This window comes from Falco peregrinus, chromosome 5, assembly GCF_023634155.1.
Source record: "Falco peregrinus isolate bFalPer1 chromosome 5, bFalPer1.pri, whole genome shotgun sequence".
NCBI lineage: Eukaryota > Metazoa > Chordata > Aves > Falconiformes > Falconidae > Falco > Falco peregrinus.
This window is the reverse complement of record NC_073725.1, coordinates 17,943,816-17,971,561: the sequence shown is the minus strand read 5'-3', so window position 1 is coordinate 17,971,561 and position 27,746 is coordinate 17,943,816. Positions and strand designations below refer to the sequence as shown.

General features: G+C 41.7%; 2 protein-coding genes and 1 long non-coding RNA gene across 8 annotated transcripts in view; 1 reads left to right on the top strand and 2 right to left on the bottom strand.

Moving 5' to 3' along the window:
• Nucleotides 1-201: 201 nt before the first annotated feature.
• On the bottom strand, nucleotides 202-21,040 carry EXOSC7 (exosome component 7). Its single transcript, XM_005242216.4, has 8 exons — nucleotides 20,897-21,040; nucleotides 19,767-19,868; nucleotides 19,247-19,341; nucleotides 13,776-13,941; nucleotides 9,266-9,336; nucleotides 4,542-4,665; nucleotides 3,435-3,590; nucleotides 202-337 (listed from the first exon to the last, which is right to left on the bottom strand). Exons 1-8 carry the CDS (start codon nucleotides 20,951-20,953, stop codon nucleotides 233-235), a joined length of 876 nt encoding a protein of 291 aa, XP_005242273.1. The 5' UTR covers nucleotides 20,954-21,040; the 3' UTR covers nucleotides 202-232.
• Nucleotides 21,041-21,167: 127 nt separating this feature from the next.
• ZDHHC3 (zinc finger DHHC-type palmitoyltransferase 3) overlaps nucleotides 21,168-27,746 on the top strand; it is a 36,424-nt gene continuing 29,845 nt past the window's right edge. For 3 of the 5 annotated variants that reach the window (XM_055806762.1, XM_055806765.1, XM_055806764.1), the window contains exon 1: nucleotides 23,220-23,388. The gene's annotated coding sequence lies outside the window, so the exon portion shown is untranslated. Of the gene's footprint in view, nucleotides 21,360-23,024; nucleotides 23,170-23,219; nucleotides 23,389-27,746 lie in introns of those variants that run through there. The other 2 variants (XM_013303156.3, XM_055806763.1) reach the window with 2 other exon arrangements.
• Nucleotides 21,692-22,877, bottom strand: LOC106112787 (uncharacterized). 2 transcript variants are annotated; one of them, XR_001227304.3, is made up of 3 exons: nucleotides 22,330-22,838; nucleotides 22,039-22,240; nucleotides 21,692-21,929 (listed from the first exon to the last, which is right to left on the bottom strand). It is a non-coding gene; the product is annotated as an uncharacterized LOC106112787 (long non-coding RNA). The 2 variants fall into 2 exon arrangements; XR_008747609.1 differs by having other exon boundaries at nucleotides 22,039-22,877.

Genomic DNA, 27,746 nt, shown 5'->3' with positions numbered 1-27,746 from the left:
TGCACCAATTGGTGCTGGTGTGCTTCCTGGGTGTGGACGATTACCCATATGGACAGCATCTCAAATTTGCTTATTTGCATTTAACTGTAGGTTTCTTTAAAATTTTAAGACATTTTAAAGGCCTCTTAGCCAGAAGGATAAAGGTACTGGAACAAAACCCATCCTTTTCCTATATACAAACTGACAAGATTGCACAATCAATTAGAAACAGGTTTGATCATTTAATAAAAACTCATCCTAGAAATCCAACTTTCTGCCGTGAGGTCCCCAAGCTCTCTTCTTCATCCAAAATCTTCTGAAGGGCTATGTGCAAAGACTTGCCTACTCTTTTTCCTGTCTGCAATGAAAAGAAAAAAACCCAAATTTGTGACATATGCTTATTAAGAGGAAAACAACTGTCACAGAACACTTCCTTTTGACAAATATTTTCCCTTTAATGGTTCATATACACCAGCTGGTATAATAAAAATATGATTTTAATTAAGAAAAATAATGGTGCTCAAAGTTTCATTTTAATTTGATTAAGTTTTGGAAAAATGTACACATAAAAGGCAGTGCTCCCATTCATCAGAGAAGTACTCCATGATCATTATACTAGATCTGTGCACCACTGAATCACCCAGGAATTCTAATTAAACTCACATCAGGCACAAGCATACATCCAAATTAGCCAGCACATGCAATAAGAAACAATATGCTAGCTGCCAGAGGACAAGAGACACCTGACCAGCAAAGCAGCCTACTAATCCAAAGTTCATTAAACTCTTCTGAATGTGCTCAGAATCAGCGGAGTTAATTTAGACCAGCTCAACACCCTGTCATGTCACCAGAGAAGCCCAGAACACACACTGCCTGTCTATGTGCAGATTCTTCACTATGATATGCAATTCTGTACTGTCCAAGCATCTTAACGGAGTTAACAGAAGGTTTTATTTACAGAAACAAACTCCAGCAGTGGAAAACCACCAGGATTAGTTCCGACACCAGTGTCCACTCTTCCTACATGCACAACTGTACTGTGGAAACTACAGAACAGGGAAACACTGGGCAACGCTGAAATGAAGATCTTAAGGCAGTGGTGCCTGTTACAGCTTTCCCAGGGTTTCTCTAAACAAACTGAAATATTGACTCCACATAGAGATTAAGAGAGCCCACCTATCCCTAAAAAGCCAAAGACAGATTACATTAAACTGAGTTTATTAGCTCCTGATCTATGCAACAAAGTCTATGCATGCCATACAGTTGACCACAAAGCTCTCTCATCTGTTGATGACAACTGCCACCACTGTGGCCACACAAACCTTAAAATAAGGCACGTTTCTAATCGAAGAACCAGGTGACAGGATATAGCCTGTAGTACCAAAAGAAATCTGGGAAGAGCGTTGATGCAGCAGGGTAGCTGTCAGCCCTAGACACTGTGAGTCATACTAAATAAAGCAGGGCATGCACAAGAACTGTTACAGCTCTGCACTGGGACGAAGATCACAGCAGCAGTCCAGAGTCCTGACAGGTGATACACTTCGTGCATTCTTCTCAAATGTAGGCCAACACCACGTTAAAGGAAACAGGAACTGTGCAGAGCTTTGGTATTGACACAACACTGCCACCACCTTACTCTTGCTTGCCTCTCTTATGGGACTGGATCATAAGCTCAGTAAAAAAAGCCTAATGCTGGCAGCTTCCCGAAACTTCCCCATGAAGCTGCCTTCCTAAGAGATATGTTCTAGAACATATACAACATATGTCCTAGAACGTATATGTCCTAGATATGTTCTCTACCAGGCAGGGAGAGCTGAACACTCTCTGACCTGCAGCCAAATCATTGGGGAACAAAGGCGTCAAGCAAGGGTTATGCAGCTCCTCCACTGGACGTTCCCAGGTCTTTTTGTTTTACTTGGTATCCTAACCAGGCTGCTGAGTTTAAGGCAGGGTCAAACAGATAATCTCTGACCTTCCAGAAAACATCTTGGTTTCTTCTGATCAGCTTTATCCCTCACTCCTTCAAACTGCTTACCACCCAGGAGGGGAGACTTCTTCCAAAGCAAGTGAGAGACAGCCCAACTCACTGGGTGATCCACTTAAGCTTTTAACTCCTTGCACCAACAAATTCACTAAAGCTCTGAAGCAGAGTAAGACAGTTTCAAGATTTCCCATGGTTACCTGCCATACGCATCTGTGATTAGTGTTTAGATGAGCATTACACAATCCCAAGCACAGCTTTTGAGGGTAGGCTATACAACGGAACTCAGAAGTTCATTTCCTATTTAGAGTTCTATGTAGATGTAACCAATGATCAAAATAGAGACTCCGATCAAAGCTTTGTGCAGATAATTTGCATGAAGGCCAGCTTCTACCACAAACCTGTATCTGACATAAGGACCCATCTCGTCGTAACAGCCCCAGAAGCAAAATCTCAAGTCTTCTATGACATTTAATTAGAATTGGACTCAAAATCCATCAAGGAAGATACATCACATGTCCATAAGAAATTTGGTTTCTTTAGGATGCTGTAACACCTCTCTACCCACACTAAGGGGGATAAATGACATCTCCGAATGCAAATAAAAAACCCACTGGTACCACCAAGATTAGCACTCTGGATTGACATCATGAAACAGTGAAGTGCCATATATACTCAGCACGTAATTTCCACTTGAGACCAACTGTCTTCAAACTTGGCTCCAATTTCTGCGTTCCTCACTACAGCTGTGCTGAAATTAGTTCTGGATCTCTAGGAAACTGAGCCAGTTTGAAGTATTTAATTGTCATTCTGAGTCCAAGTTCAGAATCCATTTCTCTCTCATGCTCAAGGCCAAACCCAGGCATGAGAATTTATACTGGAGAACAGATTTAAGAAGAGCCTGAAGAAGGGTTTAAAAAAGAATTCTTATGTGGATGTGAACAACATCCAGATACTAGTATTTTCATGAAGTAGGGGCAGATCAGAAACCCAATAAAGGAGCAAAGAAAACCAACAGCAAAATGAGAACAGTAAACTTATCACAAAACAAATGAGTTGTGCTAGAAGAGAACACCTTGCACTAGCAATTCCAACCACCACCTTTACCTCTACAGGGACATTACCATGTTAGAAGTTTTGCTCTTTCAGTCTTTAAGGTTAACAATGAGAGAGGGAAGATATTCTTTAAAAATACTCTCAAAGTTTATCAACTTAGGTTTTGTAGTCTTACAGCCATGAAGTACTTGACTGAAACAAACGTGAGCACCATACACTTCAGACATCTAGAAGTTCTAGATAAAATCCATTCATATAGATTCTGTTTCAAAGGAACTGTGATGTTCAGTGAGTCCCTTGTGCACCTAATCAAAGCGCCAAGATCTCTGCTCTTAAAGTCCTTACTGCAGCTTTTCATATACCCAAGTTCCAGTTATTCCAGTATCACCCAAGACAGTAACTGCTCAGAACTCCTTACCTCCATCATTTCAAAAATACTCTCAGGATCCAGGCTGCCTTTCCCCATTTTCTTCATAGAAGTGAGGGCGCCTTTACTGGTCACAGAAATAAGCAGGCTGGCCAAAGAGCAGGCTTCTTCCTGAAGGGTAGCATCTACCACATGCCTATATCCAATCTGTAAGTTAGTGACAAAATGACATATTAATTTGCAGTTGTCTAAGCTCTTTATTAAGAAGTTAAACTGTGAGTGGCAGCTCTGTTAGTTATCTACGGCCTCCCATCCTAATATCGTGTGCCCTTTGGTAGTGGTCAGAGACCGACTTGACAGCACAGTATCTGAACAGCCTCTGACCCCAAACTGCGTGTACATACAAAACAGAGATGAGATAAGCATGTGACTATTCATACTGTTTTCCCCTCTGACCATCCTTTCATCTATATGAAACCCCATATTCCCCTGTTTCCCCCCTAACTCCAAGCATGGAATTTCCTCCCTCCTAGGTGAAAATTACACATCCTGAGACTCAGGTGAGCCCTCACTTCAGTGACGGCCTTTCTACTGTTTATGCAACTTGCTTAAAAGAAGTGTCAGACAAATTTTCAGGTAACTAAGCAAATCACTAACGCTTGCAATGAAAAATGCAGCATCCAGCAAATTAACTGTTAGCTGTGCGCTATATACAGAAAAGGAAAAAAAAACCTGTTTGAAAGGGAAGGACAGTATTGCACCATGAAAACAAGAGTTCTGTCCCCAGCAACAAATACCCGTGTAGTAGCTCACACACCCTCTGCGCCTCACAACAATGACCGTTTGTTTTAACATACTGAAGTATCTGCTGCTCTGGATGTTGAGCAAGGAGTAGATGAAAAATAATAAACAACTCTTCTGCATGCAAGAAGATGCATTTTAAGAATGCCTTAAGTAGAAACCTGCAAGTCAGAGGTGGAAAATAGAAACCCTTATTCAGTAAAAGTTCTTCTTAATTAGGAGATCAAAGTTGAACAAGTACATACATTGTAGATGCTGACTATTTCTGTAGCACAAATTCCATCTCTAAGATAAAAAAATAAACATCAGGTGGAGCTGAAGTCTCTAGGTAGAAGGTCAGAAATCTGTCAGGCTTACTTTGCTTAGTGTGATGATGCAGGGCACATCATCCACATTAAGTCGAATACAATCATAAGGGTCATCAGACAGCTCAATCTCTTTAGAGCCTTCCTCATCCTCCAGAACACGCACTTTGGGTATTCTGTGGAAACAAAATGTGTGAAATCATTGCCAGAACAGATAACAAATACAGTTGTCATACAGTCTCAACTCCAGAAAGTACCCTTTCCTCTAAATAAGGCTAAATGTTTAGAAAGAAATCCAGAATGTTATCGAAGTATTAACAACTCACTGAGACTAGGAAGAAAACATTCTAAGCTGGAAGATACTTAGGATAAGTTCATCATATGTACATCATTCAGACAGTTAGAATTTGAACTGGTTTTTACACTAACATATTGGGAGATTCTTTTGGAATGTGCATAAATCAATTCTGAACAATTCTTTGTACACCTGCCTGGATGTACACGACAGAAATTACCAAGACTCCTTTTGCAGTGTGGTTGCCAACCTTGCAAACAACAGCAGAAGTTGTCAGAATCACAGCAACTGCATGTGACATCAGTAGCAAATACAGGTAGTAAAGCCATTCAGGGAAGAATGACACTAAGGAGATTTGGGTTAGAGGGAAAGAAGACATTAGTAAAATCCTTTTTCTTTAGCAAGATATTCTCGTTCTTTAAGAAGCCAGAAGACTCTACTCCTCTAAGGACAGATATCCAAAAGCAACAACCAGGGATAAAAACCCAGGCAGAAATCCAAGAAATGCTTTCTCCTCAATTGTGAGTGATGAGCTCTCTCACAAATGAGCTAGACAGTCTCCTTATCAGCGGTACATATACTGTACTTGTGAGCGCCATTTAATGGGAGTTTTACAGGATGATTTAATGCCGTTTTCTTAGCATAATGAATGAAGTAATTTAAAACAATTTAGTAGAAGACGGTATCTCCAAGCTGCCAGGAATGTCAGCATCTTATAAACGCTCATTTATCCAGGTGCCCATTAGCATGGCGTACCAACTGAGAGACTTTGCTTCACTGGCCAGTAAAACCCAGACACAGCTCAGCCATACTGCTCTCACTTTTACACATTTGCACTTGAAAACATAAAATATTTCAAGACATCCCTAGAAAGTTAACTTCAGTAACCACGTGGAGTGCAACCACAATCTGGTTTTAGATTAGTACTCTTACAGCAGCATTGCATTTCATAACTAGACTCTGGAGGTTACATTCTTTTACGCATTCTGTACCAAATCTCTTTTAAAGAGGAGGAGATAGGGACTGATTTAGTGAACATTTATCCCAACAACACAAAGTGATTTTTGCTGTTCCCTGGAAGAGTACTTTAGTTAGCTGTGGCTAAGAGTCCTAGACGCAAGTACTTCAAAACAGCTAACCCTGCTTCAATGAGAACAAGCTCCCTACAAGAACACTGGCCTGAGCCAAGCCAGAACTGAAACTTTCAGTAGGCAGAACTGCGATGTGTACTTTTTCCTGAAATGAAACTCAAAATGCTTTGCAACTCACTAGAAATACATCAAAGCCTATTTTCAAGTTAAAAACATTCTATTAAAAATTGATGGAATTAAATCACAAGGTGACTAATGCTCAAGCTACACAGGACAATGGACAATAGCCTAGACAAGAAGCATCTATGCCAGAGCAGTGTTTAAAAAACAGGAAGATCTTCAAGAAAATCTGTGAGATTAGGCAATTTTTTACCCCATCCTAAAATAGCTATGAAACCAGAGTAATGTTTGGTCTGCAAGAAAAAGCTGCCAGAATTAATACCCGAAAACTGCTTGCAAGGAGCAGTTTTGGCCAAGAACAGATGAGGGAGGTACAGATTAGAACAACTGCAGAGGCAAAAAGACAGCTGAACAGACACAAGCATCATAGTTGCATAAAAAGAGGATATTTACACACAAAAACTAGTCAACAAGAGAGTAGCACAAAACATTTCCAGAAAACTGGAGATTTCCTCTCCAGGCTTGTGAAGATTTATCTGAAGAGCTAGCTTACATGTTTACTTTGCAACTTTTATTTTTCTATTTTGATTCCTGCAGCTAATCAGGGCAGAAATCTGCCAGTACAGCAGTACTTGGTCACATAAAAAGCAATGCTCTTTTCTGTGTGCTGCAGACCCAGATTTGCAGACAACTGCAAAACCAGTTCTACCCTTGCAAGCAGGCATCAGTTCTGCCTCTGCCATGCTGCCCAGGAAAAAAAACCACATCTGCAAGGCTACTGTGTTATAATAAACCCCGTAGCTTTTGTAACTTGCCCAGTTTCTGTTGCCTCAGTTGCAAGCAGGCACATTCCACAGGATCAAGTTTAATGCCAAGCCCTGGCACAGCTGCTACTTGCACATTTCGCAGTTATCTACCTCCATTATGGTCAAATCCAGCCTTTAAACACCTTAGAGACACAGTTAAGAAAGTTTGACATTGGCTATCTTTTGCACATGATCTTGATACAGTTTTTAGAACACAATGAACAATACAAAACTCCAAGGATCCAAATGTTCCCCCTAAAACAGTTGTATTGTCATTGTTCCATGCCTGAAGGGGATACAATGAGTCAGGTCAGCATACAAAGGCTTTAAATCCCATAATTCTTGCACAAAATTCCTTAAGTTATGATTTTGGATTTACTTAGCCCTGAAGAAAAATGTGTCCATAGCTATTGTAAAAATGGTTAGAACAAGATTTTAAGGATGAAGTTGAGGTTCTCAAATGCCTATCTGAATATCTAAGAATCTGTAGCTGCAAATTAAAAATAGCAGCTTGAGCTCGCTGCTCTTTGTTCCAAGGCTGCAATCAAAGCTTACAAAGATCACAGCACTTATAAAAAAACCTTGGTTGTAAACAGATTATGAAAGGCAAGTAAGACTCAAAGAGGGACACACATGTCAAGCAAAGTTCAGAACACTTACTCTGAAGTGATCTTCAAACTGACATCTTGCTTGGACAACAAAATTTTATGGAGAGAGGGCAGCTACTCTAAACAACCTTGTGTCAATCCAGGGAAAACTTAGCAGGTACCAAGGGAAAGGGAGAGGAATAGTGAATGAGGACTACAGGTTTTCACTTTGAATTTCACCTCTTGACTTTCTAAGCTTGTATGAGATCAGACATATTAGTATTCCCCACCCAAATCAACAGACAGGGTTTTCACAGGTTAAAAATCAATAGGCTCTGCATCATGTCATACTGTACCACATTTTGATTTGATATCTGACTTTCACAAGACTGTGGATGCTTGCCCACAGATTAAAGATCATATGAAGGATACAGCTGTCAAAAGAATAAAAATAAAGCAGAATCATTAAAAAAATTACACCCTCCACGTGGCCCATGTTCCCAAAGGAACAGATTTCCTTTTATTTATTTGTTTTAACCACTTTTTATAGGATTTTCTCTCTATTCAGAACTAGAATTCTGAATAAAGAAATAAGAAAAAAAAGACCTACTTATCTTGTAAATAAAGCACGTGCCTTGGATCTGCAAAACAACTCACAGGGGAGCAACTGTTTCAACCATACAACTTTTGCATCCTGGAAGCTCGCACACAGAGACGTAGGCATTTCTTCCCTTTAGCGTACTGTCAAGTCTTTTGTGAGCCATTACACTTGTGCCAGTATTTCTTAATGCTACAAAACCCAATCTACTGTTAAAAGTTACTGTTGAGAACCTGATTAACACAGGAAATTTCTCAGCAGCATGTACAAGCTGCAGTCTCAGATGGATTCTCCCCTTATCTCCTTTTAAAGTTTTTATAACCTGATACACTGCCTGTCTTCAAAAGTGCATTTTACTCTTCTTCTTGCATGTACTTTTTCAGCTCTAGTACTGTGCGCTGATTCCCTGATGAATAAGCCAGAACCATAACAGTGATTTTAGTAGATCTCTAACCTACAGCTGAAGAGCAATTTGAGATTAATTTTTAAAACATTTATGCCTGAGCCTAACTTTTGCACCTCTTCTAGCTACTTTTGCTACGTTAAGTTTTATAACAAAGCCATTCACTAGGTCCTTTCTCAAGGGTGCTACAAAGCTCTGTATTCCCTTTTACCTATAGCTAAAGAAGATAAAAGCATTACAAAAGATATTATTGAATGTTATCGTTAAAACAAACACAGAGCACTTGCAGCATGCGTTCTACTAGATTTCGTTCTTTGATTCTTTGAATTAAAAATCATGGGGCAAAGTTCTTTTAAAGACACATAATTTCCCACTCCCCACAATCTCTCACTACCGTTTATTCCTCGTAGTTTTAAACAGAACTTTAGACCAACAGTTAATGAGAAAGAACATCAGAAGTGGGAAACTGGGGCTAGTTACAAAGCAGTAGTCACGCTGACAGAGTGCTTCTTATTCAGGAGCACTGCATACCAGTAAACACTTTTTATTTTAAACCCACAAGGCCTCCAACTACTTGCAACAAAACCATATGGTTAAGACAATTTTTTTCTGGATCTGGGCTACAGAACAGAAGTTATATTGTGAGCCTGATTGTGCATATAATGCAATACAACACTTTATTATTAAAAACTGAATTAAAGTAACATTAGTTCATGTTACTTACATGCAAATGGACTGCCTTGTATCTGAATGCAAGTTGCCTTAGGTATTTCTTATTTAAATAATTAAGCATTAAAAATGCTTAGCTCACAGAGGATACCTTCTCTTCCACTTCCGATGCCATTTCACTCCCGTAAAATGAGATCTGTGCTTTACCTTGTGTTAAAGAGAGCTGCCTTCACTGCGATAGAGATTGCATCAAAGAGGTTCCCACCACATTCCAATAACTGGGGAGGAAAAAAAGAATCTCTTTAAAAGAAAATAAGGCTAGTGCCTTTAAACCAAGTCTTTATTTTACTTAAACCTACTTGAAAAGGCACAAAATTAAGAACCAGAACAGTTTTTTTAAAAACAAAGTTGTCTCCAAAGCCTATCTATGAAAAGAAACAACAGATAGGAAATTAAGATTCCAGCCAACTGTATTATACATGCAAAATAAAAGAGTTAACACACTTCATAATAAAGTTGATAATACAATTTAATGATAGAAGCTGAAATGAAACCACCGCCGTTCTTACTCTTCTTGTGACAAGGCTCTGAACTAGACTATGAACAGAATATTTTTTTATGAACTCACCACATTCATTCCTCAATGTTAAATCAAGCCAATCCATTTTCTATACTTTATTTTAAAAAGGAGTCTCTTTTGAATATTTTAAAAAGGAGTCTCTTTTGAACATCAGCTGGACAAACCCAATTGGTACAATTGTTTTCAAAGCTGCAAAGCAAATTGTCACCCAGAACATGATATGAAAAGGTAGTTATGGGAGGTATAACTACGAAGGTACATTGTGATTTATTCTCTATTCTTTATGGAAAAGGAGTCATCATCGGGTCTGTCTTGTAGCTGAAAAAGATCTAAGGGAATTCTGATGTCAAAGTCTACTTGATAACACTATCATTTGAATTAAAGTGTGTGGAGGAAATCTAACTTAGTTTCTTCCCATGAAGATTAGAAGAACAGTCAAAGAGAACAGCAGCACTGCACGTAGATAAAAAGGACTCCCATAACCACCAATACCTTCTCTAGGCTGACAGACAACTCAGACACGTATTTGGCCATAGTTTAGTGTTAATTCTCTGACAAGCTCTGCTCTCAGCTGCCAGTACTATTCTCTGAACACAAACATCCCCGGCAAGCATTTGAAACTACTTCAGCAAGAACATATGGATGCTTCTCCATTACATCAATGTATGCTGTATGATGAGAGCAAAACAAGTTTTGCAACACTGATTGCATTCATTGTTCTTCAAAATCTATTTAAAAATGAGATAAACTCCCACACTGGGAGCAAATCGTAAATCAGATACTCTGGAAAGACAGTTTATTTTGATGAAGACTGACTGAATTGTATAAAAAGAATGACCAAAGTTGGGATAGAAAGCTAAATACAAAGGTGATCAGATTATTTCTTTGCAAACAGCTGCTGGATACAGAGGTTAACTTGCTGCTTTCAGTCATATCGGATTTTACTGGATAACACAATAAGCCCCACAGTATCTCTGTTATTAAAACACAATAATGTGATGTGCCTGTACTGTTGCTAGGCTTATGTTCTGGCTGCTGTTCTAAAGCCTTATCTGTATTAGTGGCACCTAAAGGCGAGGAACACAACCTGCATCAAGCACAGTACAACAATTCCTCCACAAAGAAATGAACGCTCTTCTCAGCTGAAGCACCTTGTACTGAGATCCCCCCTGATTTTATTTTTTTTCTTGTTAAGGACTAAGGAAGTTTGCACAGCTCTGAGCTACGGGAAGCAAAGGAGTCTTTAGAAAAGTCTGCTTTTAATTTACTGATATGCAAATGAAAAAGTTATCAGGAGTAGGAAAAGAGAAAATATTGCAGACCTTGCCTTATTTGAAGAAATTTTTCCTCCAAAAGGACAAATTTCTAATGCTTTATTTCCAAACGGGGTAGGGCTGGCAGATGGGGGTGGATAGAGAAGATGAGGAAATCCTCTGAGGGATGCTCAGTAGTGAATTGCTAAAATTTCAACAGAATCTAATGCACACGCCCACACCCCCCAACACACAATGTACTGTGATCGGGTGGGGAATGAAAAGAGATTGCACACTGTGATCTCCTTGCTCAGCACGGCAGGCTGCTGAGGCAAATTATATGGAGAAGGGTATACATGTATCAAGAACACCCCCAAAAATGTCTAAAAGCTCATTTCTGACATCCATGACTTAGAATAGAAAAGAAATAGAGGGAAACAGAATGGGTGAAAACAGGATTATGATTTTGCAGTACCATGTATCTCCACAAGCTCCTCTTCTAATGTGCAATGCCACTATTATTGAGAAAGAATGCATATATTTTGAAATCGATGTATGTCCATATGTCTGCATCTTTGTGGCATGTATACTTGAAGTTATTTTCTTTCCAGTCTGACTGTACACAACTATAGCACCTCCCAAGTACACTGACCACTAGAAAATACTTAAGAGATTTTTTAATTGATAAAGCTGTATGACTATGCAAAATATACTGTTTCCTCTTTTAAGGTTGCCTATCTCAAATTTTGTTTATACACAGATGCTGAATATAGATGCTTTGATCAAAGTGTGCATGGGTAAATTACATGGCGATGGAGTATCTCCAGGTTCATAACATTTTTTCTGGCTTTTGTCTTTTGGAATGAGAGACTTGAAAGCAGGTATCCTCCCACTTGACCACAAGGCACCAGTATTTTCACTTACAACAGATTTAAGGCTTATTTTCCCTCTAACTTAACTATGCAACACAAACACCACTGAACAATTTCCAGGAATACTGAAGGAAAACATCATCCAAAGGACTCTCAGTAAGCATTGTTATTATATTTAGAATCTGCCTCCTTCAAATGATGAATAATAGGACTCGTACCTTGTATTAGCACAAGTGTCATGCTTCCACTATGTACTATGAAAATAGAGTTCTATAGGAATGATTCAGCAAGAGCAACTTCAGGAAAATCTATAGGCATCAAGCACCTACACCAAGTATAAACTAGCACATGTGATATACATGTCTTCTATTTAGAGAAATAAACAGTACAAATACCTCAAAAAAGTGAAAATACAGAGGCCTGGGTTGGAAAAAAAAAGGGGTGGACAGAATAAGAGACAAATGTTAACAGGATCTTGTTCTAACTGTACTGAGAGGCTCTTCAATGGCTCACACACAAAATCCTGCAGAATATGAGATTAAAAAGACTCATCAAGTTTAGAGTCTTAAATATGAACCTAGCACACATTCTTTATTGGCATTGTAAACAAAGCTAAATGTAAAATTAATCACATATCATAAGTCTTGACACTCATAATTCTGATACAACTAGTAGCATAAAGATGTCAAGGCTGGTTTTCTCTGTAGCTGTGGACAATCAACACATTTGTCCAGGAAGAATCAAATAATGACCAGTTATACCTCATATGAAAGCTATACAGAACTGTTTCTGCAGCAGTCAGCTTTACAAAAATCTTCGTTTATGCAGTGTTTATACAGTGTTAAGTGGTAGATTGCTTAAATAAGCACAGCATTTAATATTTTATACCTCTGCTTGTAATTACCTAGGAACTAAAGGCCCTGGTGTGATTTCACAGAACTAGCTCTTCATTCTCATTTAAACTATGCCAAGCTCCATTTAAACTACACCAAGGCGGTGACTAGGACTGTTAAAGCACTCAGCAGGGGTACAGATTTGATCATTTTGTATGCGGCCTGTCATGGTATGTACCATATCTACTATAATTAGGCTAATGCTACTGCTTTTTAAACACCTAATGGACTAATTTTCACATTTGTTTAGGTCTTAGTCTAAATGTTCCTGTTTTGTTTAACAAAACCCTGTTTTGGGGAGGTTTTTTTGGCAATACAGCTTAATATTTTGCAAACCATTTCATAGACAGTGGATTCCTGTGAGCAAGATCCCTCAACATATTTTCAGTTACAAATTTGACAAATAGAAACTCAACTTTGGACTAAAAAGAATTCGAAATAATGCTCAGGAGAGTCTGACTTGCAGAATTCTATTAAATTCCCATGACAGAGTGCTCTAAATGTAGCATAGTTCGGAAATTGAGCTGCTGCATGCATGAGATTTTTATGCATAAAATTCAGGTTTCATTTTTTAATGGGAACAAATACTCAGTTTTTCTTCTACATTCAAGACATGTATACAACTTTCATAAAAAAGTGCCTAGGCCAAATGTAACTTCTGCCAGAGAAGTTTCTATTTTACTTTACTGAATTAGTATTGATAACAGTGCAAAGAGGTAGACAGGATGGATTATTATGTTAGGGCTAACATATACCCATACTAACTTACATTCATTAGAATGATATATTTGCTGTTACATCTAGCTTGGAAAAAAGTTTAGCCTTCTTTAGTGGCAGATTCCTTGCCAGTATAAGACCACTGATTTTTAACTGAGACAGATTTTGAGTGTTTTATTAGCTCTGCAGTGGAGCAGTGCCATCAAGAAGAGTCGACAAGGAGCAAACTGGAAATAGCAAGTAACTGTTATAGGTAGATTCAGAAGAAAATGGCCATTCACGCTGTGAAGCATTATATGACATTATGAGAAGCTTTTTTCATATGAAAATTCACATGGTTATGCTAAGTCTGTCAGCACCTTTAAAAACCTCCTTGAATCCTTGTTTCATTTCCTTACTTACCAATACGTCAACATAGAGAACCCAGCAGTGCTCTCTGGGATTAATACAAAGTGATTTCAAGTCTACACTGCTCTCACTGCTAAATACTCTGTAGAGTGTATTTGCTATCTCTGTGCCAAGTTCTTCTCCTCCCCGGCCTTCAAATTCAGGAGTAGCATTTGCAGAACTAGATAAAGAAAGAAAAAATACTTTCACTTCTGAAGCAGCCAATAGCCAAAGAAAATTTCTTAAATATAAAGCATTAGAAATATCTAAGGATTTATTTGTACAAGAATAAGCATCCTATCTGTAAGGAAATTATTTCCAATTTGCACAAGAAAACGTCTTGATACAGATAATACACCAACACTTTGCGACAAACTCTGATATTAATTAAAGACCACTATCTTCAGTCCCCAAGTTACAATACCAAAGTTGGTGAATTCTTAGGGATTATTTCTTAAGCACTGTCATCTTCTACCACCTCACTGCTTTCAAAAATCAAGTGAGAGAAATCTGTACTAAGCTCAGAACAGCTAACAAGGCAACCTGTTAAGAGTTGAATGTTTAATTAATAAGGGGGGGGGTTAAGAAGAGAAAGATGTGATGATATGACAAGTAGAATATGCATTTATTTTTTAAAAAATTGACATGAATGCCTCACCTTAATGGGTAATTTCTTTACTGAGTGTACCCTCCGCTATCAAGCCATTTACAGGCAGCAGCTCATTATTTTCAGCAACTGCAGCTTATGGAGAGAAGCAACTAAAGAACATTTTTTCCAGAAGGGATCTGACAAAAGCACATGGTCTTCACTTCCTTGATTCCAACACAACAAACTTTGTTTATGAGCAGTCATGCAAGAAAGTCCTTGGGTGCTGTAGTGTCGTACACAGCTAAGAACAGAATTCTAACAACAAAACAGGCCTACAAAAAACCAGCCAACCACACACACACAAAACCAACCAACAAACAAAAAACTCCCACCTCTAAGTCACAACACAATACAGCACAAACATCCAAAGACGCATATACAGCAAAATAACAAATATACTGAACCCAACCTCTGGTTTATAGAGAAGGCAAGAGCATTCTCAAGCTGTGGACCTGTGGCACACATAGTGGATCTTGTTTTTGAATAAACTGGTCAGACCTCCCCCAAATTAATTTCTCCTTACAGAACACAGGAAAGGAGGCAACTCCATAGAAGTAGTTTTGATATGTTCAAAATCTACAATAGCAAAGCTTTGCATTCTCGTGGCTGGGCACCTTCCGGTGCAGATTTCTCATGTATGTTTTGTGTTTATATAACGAACAAAAACCTTAGCTCTTCCAACAGGCACACCGCAGGAATACAAACATACAGCAGAAAACAAAGTCTTGAAATATAATCCCTTCACCTTTAAAACAACAACTGAAGAGTTAATGACTTAAACCAAGTGAGCTGTATCAACAAGACTGCAGAGCCCATAAGCTTACACATAATTACTTATTATTATTATTACTTGTAAGAATTACCTCACAGTAATTCTCCAAACTTACTCTTTTGCAGAACTGATAAAAACTCAGAATGTCAGGAAGAGCTACAGAATTTTACAAAAGTTTTTTTTTGCTGCTACTATAAACTGACAACACTATACATGCTTTAAAAAAAATAAATTACTGCCAATCAAGCACTGACATATGCTTCCAGACTACATGCGCCACATGAATAAGCACCGCAAGTGTGACACACTATATTATTCACAGTTGCATTAACAATGGACAACAATTTTATAAGATAGGACCATATCTAAGTATAATTTAATTCTGGAAATATGCTGAATCGGGTCTTCAGGTTGCATTAAACAAGCGCTTATCCATGGAAGCAGCTTTTATGCAAGTTAAGTAAATCACTCTGTTTCAAATGTTCTGTTTAGTTACACAAGCGCTACGATTGCTCTGGTAAGTTGAAAAGAATTCTACAAACCTCAATCTATACCATATTATTTCTATACAGAAGGTTTCATCAAATGTTGTCTTTTTTAACTATAAATGGATGATTTGACAGTGAACAGAAAGAATGTAAGACTCAATACCATTGCAAGTCTCACTGCATCTTAATTCCATTATTATTTTAACACTTCAGTTCCTTGCAATCAAAGTAGTAAAGTTAGCAGGGTACTATTATAATAACTATATGGTAAATACTGCCACCTAATGCTCACAGACTACTGCAGTAATTTACACTGGGTATAATTTGAAAAGGGGTTGCCTAGCACATTAGTAAGAGAAAACGCCAAAAAACCCTTCTTTTATGGAGCACAGAAAGGACTTGGTAGTGGCCAGGTGGAGCACAGAATTTCTACTCCCAAACAGAAAGGTTCTGAAAGTCTTTAAAGTCACATTTGTGTCACATGGTCTAACAATCAAGACTCCTCCTAAGGCATAATGATACTTCTACCACAGATCTCAAAACCCTTGCTGTTACTAGTCAAAACCTTTCTCTCACTGTAGTTAAGTACTTCTCATCTATTTCTCAGGCCATTAATATACCATAATCTACAATGTAAGTAGTCATAGCAGAAATAAAATAGTTAATTAAACAAAAGCTTACAGCCATTTCCCTGGTATACAAAGACTTCGTAACACAGAAGATACTCTTCACTTAAAGCTGTATTTACTTCAAGTAACCAATACCAGATTTCTATTCTTGCACCAAAAGAAACATGTAACCATTTAAAACAAGACGACAGATTTAATGTTTCAGAATCAGCGTAAGTTAGTCACCGAACTATTATTCCACTCTACCAGAAGGCAGCCAGAAAGCATCACGTTTATGATGTATCAGGACTGCCAAGGCAGCCCCAGAAATAGATCTGAATTCAGGTCCAGATGCTGTCTAAGCATATTAATATGATTATGGTGATATTTAAGGTCATGACCCTACAAAGAATTGGGCTAACAAGGGTTTGGTCTACTCAAACTGGTAACTCTACTAACATGGGGTTACTGATTCAGGTCTTTGCCTGGTCAGGCATGTCACCACACCTCCCATCAAAAAGAACATCTCCTTACAGAGTCTGAAACTTTCACTCAAGCATCAGCTGGTATTTGGATCTGAAAACTGATCTTGATCCCATCCATTACAAACAATGCATCTTTAATGGAGGAAGTACCCTAAAAAAACCTGTAAAGACATTTTATTATGTCAGAACTCATTAGTTTGCCTCTGCATAGAACAGTTGCCATGATAATAGGTTTATGGTAGGAGAGAGAGAAGGGGAGAAAGGCTCCTCTCCTGCAGCCACCAGTCAAGTGATACCTTCAGTGACTGCACTGAAACTTGTTTGAAATTAACATTTTTCCCCGCAAAACACAATGGAACAATATCTGAGGATCACCTAAAGGCATGCTGATGTGGCTGTTCTGCAATACTGTCATCTCTCATGATTTGAATAATTGCCTTTCATCTATAAATTTAAGATCCTATCTGATCCAGACTCCCATGCAGGGATCACAAATAGGCCCACTTTCCCAGCTGGAACAAAATCATGTCTGGCCTTCAAAGTGGAGGAACAGATGGTCAGACTTGGACAAATACATTCCTTGCTTCCCTAAATCCACAGACAAAATTTAATGCACTCAAATTCAGATGCCTGCTTTTTGTGCGTGTTATTTCTTACACTTTGAAAATGATAAATCTTTGCCTCAGTCAAAAAACAAACACACCCCTAACAAGTCAGTATTAGAACAGCCCTAAAACATGAGAAAAGCAAGACACCGCAGGCTTTCAACATCAACAGCCAGAATGACTCTTCTCCAGTGCTGGTAAGTGACGTAAGGACATCACATAGGACATGGATTTGTTCTGTGATAATTAATTTCTAGTATCACAAATAAGTGCCCCAAAAATCATCTCTTCCAGAGACACACATTAAAGCCTGTCTCAAAATGGGACTAAATGTGCTTCTCAAGATTTTAGGTTAATGACTCCGACCAGAGTGAAGAGAAATGGAATTTTGGAGAAGAGAACTATATACATGATCCAGCAAGCGATTATTTTCAGCAGTACAAGAAACCACAGAGGTTTCAGGAAACAAGCAAATTACGATAGCAAACACTGCAGTCTGAGTTTTTATTACTAGTTTCAACAATATAAAAGCCAAGTAGAACATACAGCAACTTCACCAGGAGATGCAAGGCATCAAACCACGCTCATTTACTACCACCCAGTGGCAGCCTGCAAAAGCATCAGAGTACTGACTGGCAGCCTCTCATTTCCCTTTACACAGAACAAGCTGCCTCCACTTCACATTATGTCTTTGGGATCTTTCTGGAGGCTAGGGGTCACCTTGGACAATACATTACTGCACATCTACTCCCATCTCAGTTAGAAAATACAACCTAACATGAATCTAACGAGTTGGAGTTTTTCTAATGGTTATTTACACATGAAAGAAGTGTCACAGAACTGCAAATTCCCACAGACCACTTCTTTCAGTAAGGAAATGTCCCTGCTGTCAGTAGATTTTCTTTATATAGAAACAACCAGAACAAAGCGGGCACTATTTAGGATATTTCACGCATGAGTTTCATAAAGCAGTCAAGCTCTAATGCCCTCTAATGGCAGGACCACATTTGAGAGTATTGTCTCTTCCTGTCTGACATTTTTTGAACAGTAATCATAGACAAACCACTAATTCACAGGTGAGCCCTTCTCTCTACAAACCGTTAGGTTTCCACAGTTAACTAGTACATCGTGATGTACAGAGGCAGTCTTAGATAAAGCTGCATAATGTGGCAGAGCTAAAAACGTTAAGGCACACATAGCCAGTTAGGTCAGAAAGATTATCAGATATACACCTCCTACTTAGCAGCTCTCATACCTTAGCTTTACTAATGATATATTGGTTTAATGTCCGAGTAGCAACATTTTTTATTTTTAATAAAAATAAAAAAAGTCACATGCAAAAAAGCTAACTTGACAGTGTTTTTACGAGGTTCCCAGACCATTCTATTTCATAAAGAACAGATTTAGGAAGTCTGCAAGACACAGATAACTGCAGTTTCAGACAGCAGACAGTCTGGAAAACACTGAGCTGTCACTATGCTATCTCGGAGCAACCTGAAAACAAGAGCTCTCAGTTTTCTTTTAGCTTCCTTCATAACGCAAGCACTGTGAAGACTGTAGGGCTAAATAATAATTCATTTGTAGCGCAAAGCCAGGAATATGATAAAAAAATTACCATTTTAGTTAATGAAATACGATAACTAAATTTTCTAGTTAACTTTTGCATCTGAAGATTACAGTCAGGATTTTTCTGTTTTTAAACAAACAGATTTGTACAAAACAACTTCAAACTTTTTCCGCTGCTTTCACACACAAAGTAAAGAACAATGTGTATCAGTCAAATCTTTTTTTCTGGAATACTTAATATTTGAAAGAGATTTTTCTCTATTCTATCATCATAAAAAAGACAACTGACAAGTCAGTCTTCTAGTATACTAACCAGTCCACAAAAAACTCCAGGTAACCTTCATCTGGTTTCTCTAACTTCGGTGTCCCCATTTCAGCTTTTACACCTACCAAGATATCGGTGTGTCCCTGTTAAAACAAAAACATATTGCACAAATGGAATTACAAGCACAGAACTACTCATTTAATTTAAATGCCTACCATAAGCTGATATTTCTACCTTTCAGTTATCTGCACTGATCATTCTATCAGAGCGAACCTAAAAGAATGTAAGTTTTTTAAAAAGAGGAAAGGCTTTAGAAGGACAATATTAAGCCTAAGAAGATTCTTCAAATAGTTACAATACATATTAGCTTTCTCTAGATTAAAAAAACACTCTTAACATCCATGACTACTTCTATTGTTTGGTTCTCGAAACCGCTATTTCTGCAGAGCCTTTATAATATTGCACAGTACATTTATCTTCTTCAGAGTCAACACATGCCAGAAGTAGTTTTGTTTCACTCTAACCAGAAGTTTCATCAGCAAGTTACAGAATCCCTACATTTACCTACCAGCTTTACCCTTGCAGATCCACTTGTGTTTGATACAACATCTGTTTCTACTTCTGCACACCTGTAGTCTTCACAGCCACGACCATCTACACGAAGATCCTCCTAAATATGACAATCAATATATTGTGCTTAAGGGACTCAGTAATGAAAAGAAATACAGTAAGTGATTTTAAAGTTTCCTTTTCCTGTGCCAAACAGCAGTAAAAAGGCTATAAAAACAACAGCTCATAGCTGCATCACTAACTTTCACTTAAGAGTACAATAGAGTCTTCTCAAAGGTACTTTTCCATTTGCCTCTCATTTATCTACAACTTACAACAGGCTCTCTGAAGACAGACATGAACTCCTGCAATACGTCCCTCCAATTTCAAAAGAAAGCTTTAGACTGCAAAAGTGTAAAGGTCTTGGCTTTAAAAGGTACTTTACCTAACACAACATGGGTCTTTCCTGGAACAGTCAAGTTCAGTATTTTTATATCTATGTAATTAGGACCCAGTAGACAAAAATAAGCCCCAGCCTTCCAAATGCTTTCATCTGTTTGTATTTAAAAAACAGATAATATGCACCCTCAGATACTATACAGCTTGTCCCCATAAAACTAGTTTTCTTTGCATTAAAATAGTTTCTGTACTTTGCATAAAGTACAGTCCATTTATCTTTGGCATTTCTCCCCAGACGTCGTTAACGCTTCCTCTTTGGTCCACTCACTGTTCCTTAGCTTAGTAAGAGACTAAAACTCCATACAACAGCAAAATTTTGAAAAAGAGCAAGGGAAGAAGGGCAAAAAAGGAGACCGAAAAATGAAAAAAACAAACCCACGTCCTGTTTTCAGCCTGCTTTCTGTACAGATGCTCTGTTCTCAGTGTGCTTGCATGATTATTACCCCAGAGATTTGCCCCCAGGCACCAGGTAACGGAAGGCTCTCTTTCTCCTCCCCAGTCTACTCGCTCCCATCCCACCCGCCCTCACAGGGAGCAAGCCCGGAGGAGCGGGGACGGGCCTTGCCTCATGCCTCACCGGGCAACACTGTCACCGGCCGGTCTGAATGACTTCCCGCTCCCCGGGCCTGATCTGCCGTCTCCACGCCGCCCGGGAACCTCCCACAAGGCGCCCGCCGCCAGTGCCGCTACCTGGACGCCATGTACGATGTAGAGCTTCTCCGCCTCACTCAGCACCACGGACGCCATTCCTCCCGCCGCCGGAAGAACGCCTCCCGCACTTCCGCTTCCGGCACCCGCGAGCCGCCGCCACTGGCAACGGCCGTCGCCACACCAGGGAGGGGGCGGGGCCGACCCTGCGCCTGCACAGTGCTCCGCTCCCGCGCGCCCCGGGCGGGAAAGCTCCCGGGTCGCCATAACTGCCGTTCTGCACGCCGAGCGGCAGCGGGGTGGGGGTCTCCCCCTTCTTACAGGCGATGCGGGGTGTGCGGCCGTCAGCCTCCCCACGGAAGGCTTTCCCCAGGGAGTAAGGCGCACCGCTGTGGACGTGGCGCCCACTGAGCACCCCGCGTCGCGAGTAACGTCCCCTTCGAGAAGCTGACACTCATGGTAAAACAAAGGGGCAGTGCCGGCTCTCTGTCTGCTCTGTGCCAAGGTAAAAAGCTCCTGAAGGAGGCTGTGGAAATACCCCAGTGCTGGGGAAGGGCTCGCGGAGTGGTAGACCCCGCAAAAAACCCGAGGTTTTTACCTCAGAAAAAGTTCTGAGCGAGGTGCAGTGCCCGGGGCAGGTTGGTGTAGGAGCAGGGAAGAAACCAGATGCTGTCGTGAGGAGAGTGCGGTTGGTGCTGTGCCAGATATCCCTGGGAAAGTAGCATGGAATATATAATTAAAACCTCATACTATATATTAAAAGGTAATTAAGGGGGGATTTTCTGACAGCCTTAATTGAAAGTTTCACAACATTAACCACTTGTTACGTTTCACGCATTTTTGCACAGCTCTTTTATTTTTAAATTTTTAAATTACTTTAAAAGTTGCTGTCTGACTTTGCGCCAGTACTTGCTTGGGTGAGAATGACCTGTGGCTTCCAAGGATTACCCAGTACACTGCTGGAGATTATTCAGGTGCTTCTTGCTCTCCTCTCTGAGACTCCTTGCTCAATTAAACGTGCAGTGTCTCTGGCTGTGCCCCCTTGAGCAGGCAATACAACGTAGTGGGAGCAAACCTGAAGAGTGAGAGATGTTCAGGAGGTTTTAGTTGGGGCTAGCTCTGGTCTGGTCCATTAGCAGTTGGAGCTGAGTGGATGCATTTCTGGGATGCATCCCATGGCTTACCTGCATCCAAAAGCAGTCAAGTTTCTGCCGCCAGGGTTGTTGCATGGAGATCACTTACGGCTTCTCAGTGGGGAGAGCCAGCAGTGGAGCCTGACTGAACTGGGAGCCGAGGTTTGGGCAGCTCATCCTCCCTGCTTACCTGAGAGGTGCGCAGGGGCAGGCCTCCTTCTCAGGCCAGGGGAGTGCCAGGCAAAGGCAGTGCCTGTGGAGGAAAGGGGCCTGGTTTAAATGTGCTTTCCAAAGAACACCTGCTAGTGCTGCCATCCAGCGCAGGTGGACCCTTTGTCTGACCTGCAGCGCAGTTCTTGTGTCCTCACATAGCAGATCTTGTTTACATGCAGGCAGCTGTTTTCCAAAGGCTGGAGAAGCCTGGCTCTGGCTTGTTTTTCCTCAGGGAGGGCAGATGGCATCCCCTTGCTTTAAAAAGCACTAGTGCATTCAAACTCCCTTCTCTGACACAAGGCACCAGCGAAGGTTATCAGACGAAAAGCATGCCAGTTGTGGGGCTGGTTTTTTTTAATAAAAGCAAAGCAATGTCTTTTCCTCTAGCCTTATTGTGGTAAATGGATGACATGCGTTGGCTGAAATAAAGCCAGCCGGAGGGAACCACCGGGAATGTAAAAATTCGCACCACATGATTAATGCCCGGTGAGGCCGTAAGCGGCAGACGGAGGGTGTCAAGCGAACTTAACTGCTGCTCTGTCCTTCAGGACGCGGCAGGACTTTGCCTACTTGCAGACCAAAACCACCCGAACTTGTCCGGGGCGCAGAGGCGCGCAGTGAAGCACATCTGTCCCCATGTTTTTAAAAAAAAAAAAAAAAAAAAATTTTTTTTTTCCTCAAAACCCGCATTTCCCTCCCCCGCCGCACGCCCGGGACGTAAAGGCGCACCAGGCACCGGCGCGCCCCGGCCGCACGGGGCTCTGCGGCACCCAGGCGGCTGGGCCGACCCCGCCGGGCGCGGCGCCGCCGCCCGCCCCGGGGCCGGGGGACCCCCCGCGCCGCGCCGCGCCCGGCCGCGGGGCGGGGACGGACCGGGCCGGGCCGGGAAGGCCAAGGGGTGCGCGGCCGCCGCCGCCGCTCACTTCCTGGTTCCTCCCGGCGGCCGCCCCACCTCCTCGCCGAGCCAGCGTAAGGGGCGGCGGGGGGAGGGCGGCGGCGGCGGCGGCGGGGGGGTGCCGTGCTGTGCCGTGCCGCTGCGCGGGCTCCCCGGGGCGGATGGGGCGCGGCGCCGCGCGGGGCAGCCTCGGCTGGCGGGTCGCTGCGTGGCGGCGTTGGCGGCGTGCGCTCGCGCGGTGCGGGGGTGGCGGCGGCGGCGGGTTGTGCGGCGGACCGGCGGCGGCCTGTGGGGTAGGTGGTGCGGCTGACAGCGCGGAGGGGGCGCCGTGCCGTGCCGTGCCGCGCCGCCCCCGCGCGGGCAGGTGCGTGCTGGCGGGCGGGGGGCGGTGGAAGCGGGCCGTCGTTGCCCGCCGCGGGGGGAGCAGAGCGGAGCGGCGCGGCCCGGCCATCCCACCGCGCCGCCAGGGCTGAGGCGGGGGCCGCGCCCGCCGCCTGCGCCGCGCCGCCAAGCGCGCCCCGCGCAGCCCCTCGCCCAGGGCCCCGGGCAGGCGCCGAGTCGCGTCGCGTCCCGCAGCGGCGTCCCCAGGGGCTGTTGGCATCGGTCGGTAAACGGGAGGTGGGCTCCCGCTCGCCCCTCGCCGCCTTCTGATCCGCCGGCTTCCAGCGCTGGGCTGTAAATACTGTGAGGCTAAATATGTTAAATAATACTGGACTAAATACGTGATGTAGCTTTGCTCCGGGGGCCGTTCAGAGCAGCGTAATGTCACTTCGGCAGGAAATTTAAACTCGGAGCCTCCAGCAATTTCGTCGGGGTCCTGTGATCTGTTACTGGGTTGCAGTGATGCAAACGGGGTCCTGTAATCAGTCTGTTAATGCGTTGCCGTGATGAAACGTGCCCGTCAGCGAGCGGCTGGACAGTGGAGCGGACCCTCTGCCTTCAGAGGTGGCCGTGGTCACCGGCGTTTGGCTGCGGCTGTCCGATGGGACCGTAGAGCCGTTGCGACTTCTGCATCGGGAGTGATCAGTGTTGAAACCATGGCGCTGCACTGTGGCGGGTTTAGTTGGAATGGATGGAGAGTTATATGTTAATAGGAAGTAATCTGGTCTGTTTTTAAACAGCAGCGTCCAAGTATTACTGGAGTGCTTCTGAAAAGTAATTTTTGAGAAGAAGCAGGAGCTCATGATGGCTCATTAAAAAACAGTTTTCAAGAAAACAGGCTTGGGGGAGGAGGAGGCAGCAGTCTGGTCTCTGATGGCCTCTCCTGCTGCGTGCATGCCAGTGAGGGATGCCAGGTGGACACCAGAGCTTGTTTAGATTTCTTTCCTTTGGTCTTGATTCAGAAAAGATAAACTAAGTTTTTCAGCATGCGACAGAGAGATGGTGTCCCAGGCTCCTGACACAGCAGAGGTGTGTGTGCAATGTCAGATCTGTAGGAATGGGGCCCACATTCAGATGGTTGCTCTGATACAGTGGAATCACAGAGAAGGGACTGGCAGGGTGCAGTGAATGGTGGCATAGTTAGGCTTTAGTGAGTACCATGTTTTTCTTTGCTTAGTAAAAGCAATAAACAAGTCTTTTGTATAGCGTTACAGGCATTTTGGTGATAAGAGTCAGTATAAGGGGAGCCACATTATTCATATGTCTTCAAAAAATGTAGTTCAGCATGCAGTACAGATCAGTACTTCAAACACTATGGTTCTGTCAGCGTAGCAATTAATGCTGCCTCACTGATGCAATAGTGTTTGCCGTTCCAATGGGAGCTGCTTGTGGTAGTAGGTTTTGGCTGACTGAAGGCTCATTGAGATTTAGAAGGTGCAACCCAGAAGCTCTGTGTGGTTATAGGTTTGTAAAAGGACAAATGTAAGGTCTGCCTAAAAGCTAAAATGTTTGTTGTGACATTTAACACCTATTGGGTGTTTTTGTTATGTTTCTGTTTCCTTTTTAGCTTTCATTTTAGGTGGTATAGTCACAGAGTGTGTATTTAACTTTGAAATTGTTTGGTATTAGGCAAAAATATAAAAATTTATTTAACCCTACTGTTGAGACCAGGTTGCAAGAAGACGAAGGCTTAATGCCTCAGCAGATGCCGGTCTGCTGTACCCAAGTAGTTACGAGTCCTTTTGGGGCAGTGTTGCATAGTCAAGGCAGTTTAAACCCATGTGTGCATTATTTCAGGAAAACTTGCTCGTGGAGCCATGAAGCTTGCTTGTGCAGGCAGTTCTCATACATCTGTGATGGGGTTTCTCTTCTGTAGGGGAGACTACAAGGGTAGGTGATGAGCACCCACAGTGGTGTTGGTCTGAAAATGGTATGGCTGTAGCTCAGCTAGTCTCTGCAGGTGTTGATTGATTGAGCTCGAAGTTTTCTCTGGTCTCTCTGCAGTGTAGACATGAACTTTTTTTAGGGTGATAAACTGTATTCCAGAATATCTGCCTTCCTGAGAGAAGACAGCAGGTAATATAAAATACAACAAGATTGAAAAAGTTGTTGGCAGTTTTTATTTTCCTTGTTCTGTGCTTAGCTCATTGGAGCAAACCAGATGTGAACAATGGTACCCAGAAGACCATATTTTACTTGTGCATGTAACTAATCTGAAACTTAAGGCTGCATTAGAAAAAATGAGAAGTTAAAGCTTTCCTAATTAAAGCTGCATATTTCCTGGGTTGTGCAGACAATAAGAAAAAACAGCCTGTAACTTGACTGGAACTGCAGTGCAGCAAGTCTGCCAGTAACACTTCACACATTGTCCTTTTGAGAGGGAGTCCAAAAGAGCCAGCCAGCTTGCCTCTGCAGGCAGTGGGTGCCAAAGACCTCCTCATACAGCAGTAGTTCCCAGCTAGAGAGGAGCAACACGTTACAGGCAAGGTGCAGCTAGGTACTGGCTCTTACTCCACAGGAGCACTGGCAGCTTAATTCTCCTTTCACCTGCTTCTGGCTGTGCCCAGAGGATGGGGTGTGCTTGGGAATGCTTCTGGAGACTGAAGATAGATTTAGCTAGGCTTATAGCCCCTTACCTGTTCACTCCACCAGGTTACAAGGTGACCATACAGGACTGGTGCTGTTATGGGACGGAATAGGAGTGCAAGAAGGAGAAAAAAAAGAACAGAAAAAACCCACCAGCCTAAAGCCGAGAATAGAGATGGAAAAGTCAGGAAGTGAGAAGGAAGGTTACAGCAGCAGAAAGATGTTGGGAGCTGCTGTTCCAAACCTGTAAAAGTAAGTAAAACAGGGACACAGAAAACTGAGTGTTAATACCCGTGGACAACAGAGGAATGTTGAATGGGAGGAAACACAAGGCCCTTGTTGATGTTTTTGCTGCTGGATTGGTGGTAGATAGCATGTTTGTGACGTTCAGCTGTGAGTTTTGCAATAATGAACTGACAGGGGTGACCAGTCTTAAACTTGGTGCAGTGTGCAGAAGTTAAAACAAATGGGCTCGAGTTGAAACAGTAAGAGTGAATAAAGGTAGTGTGAAGTACTATGCTATTTAAAAACACAAAAAAACCCAACCCCAAGACAATGAAACATGTACAGGCCTAGTGGGAAGGCAGTAGTACCATACCATAGATACAGAAAAGGCTATAGCAGGGTGATAAAGGGAGATAGCAATGTGATATACATCTTTGTTCTTTGCAATGACTACTTGAATTACTCATGTCCAATATAGCGTAGAACAGCTAAGCAGCATGCTATGTATATTGCAGTTAGTCTGGTGTCCAATTCTTGGTATTTCGAAGGATAATGAAGTTAATGTTTACACACAGAAATTTTATTTTTTTAAATGGAGACAGGGATCCCTTGTGCTTGCTAATGCAACAGTGAGCAAAACAAGAAATACTTTGTTTGCCAAGTCAGGAGTTCTTTACTACATCTCAAAAGCTTTAACATCCAGCAACTTTGAACCTTCAGGTTTTTCCAGTTCTCTGAAGTAGCAGCATAGGATTCTTCTAGGCTAACACTTAACATCACGAAGGTGTGGATCATGACAGTTGTGATTTTAACTTCCGTCCTTTTTTCGGGATAGAGGTGATGATTTTTTGGTCCCTGTTTTAATGTATGCCCTGTGTATTTTCTGTATTTGGTTTAGGTACCTGCTTAGGTGTAGTATTTAGATTTAAAATCTAAATGCCTTACAGCTTTCATACCTGTATCTCCCCTACCACTATGTGGTAGAGAAGTGTAGGCTACAAGTGGGGGGAGAAAATACGGAGAGTCTGAGTGACTTGTTCATGCTTGTGAAGGTCGGGGCTGTAACAGAAGCAGGTGAGAGCCAAATCCTGGGTTAGACCATCTGAATGAAAAGGTATGTCTGATAGTTAAAGTGCTCTTTCTGCCTTGGAAGATAATATTCAGAATATTTTTTTCTTAGACTAGGATGGTTCTGCCATGTCAGTCAAGCTATGACTCTTTTGTGCTTCTCTGGAAAATATATTCCTTATACTGTGAAAGCAGTGTAGTTTTTAAAATAGATGCTAAAAATAATGCTAGTTGTATAGACAAACCTTCCCTCTTTCGTTTTTATCTTTCCTTTTCTCTTTTTTCTTGAAGTTGATACAGGGCAAATTGAGGATTTAAATTCCCTTGATCCAGTGGTTTGCTGTTTTAAGTCCTAAGTCAGCATCAAAATCGCAGAGCTGTCTAGAAGACC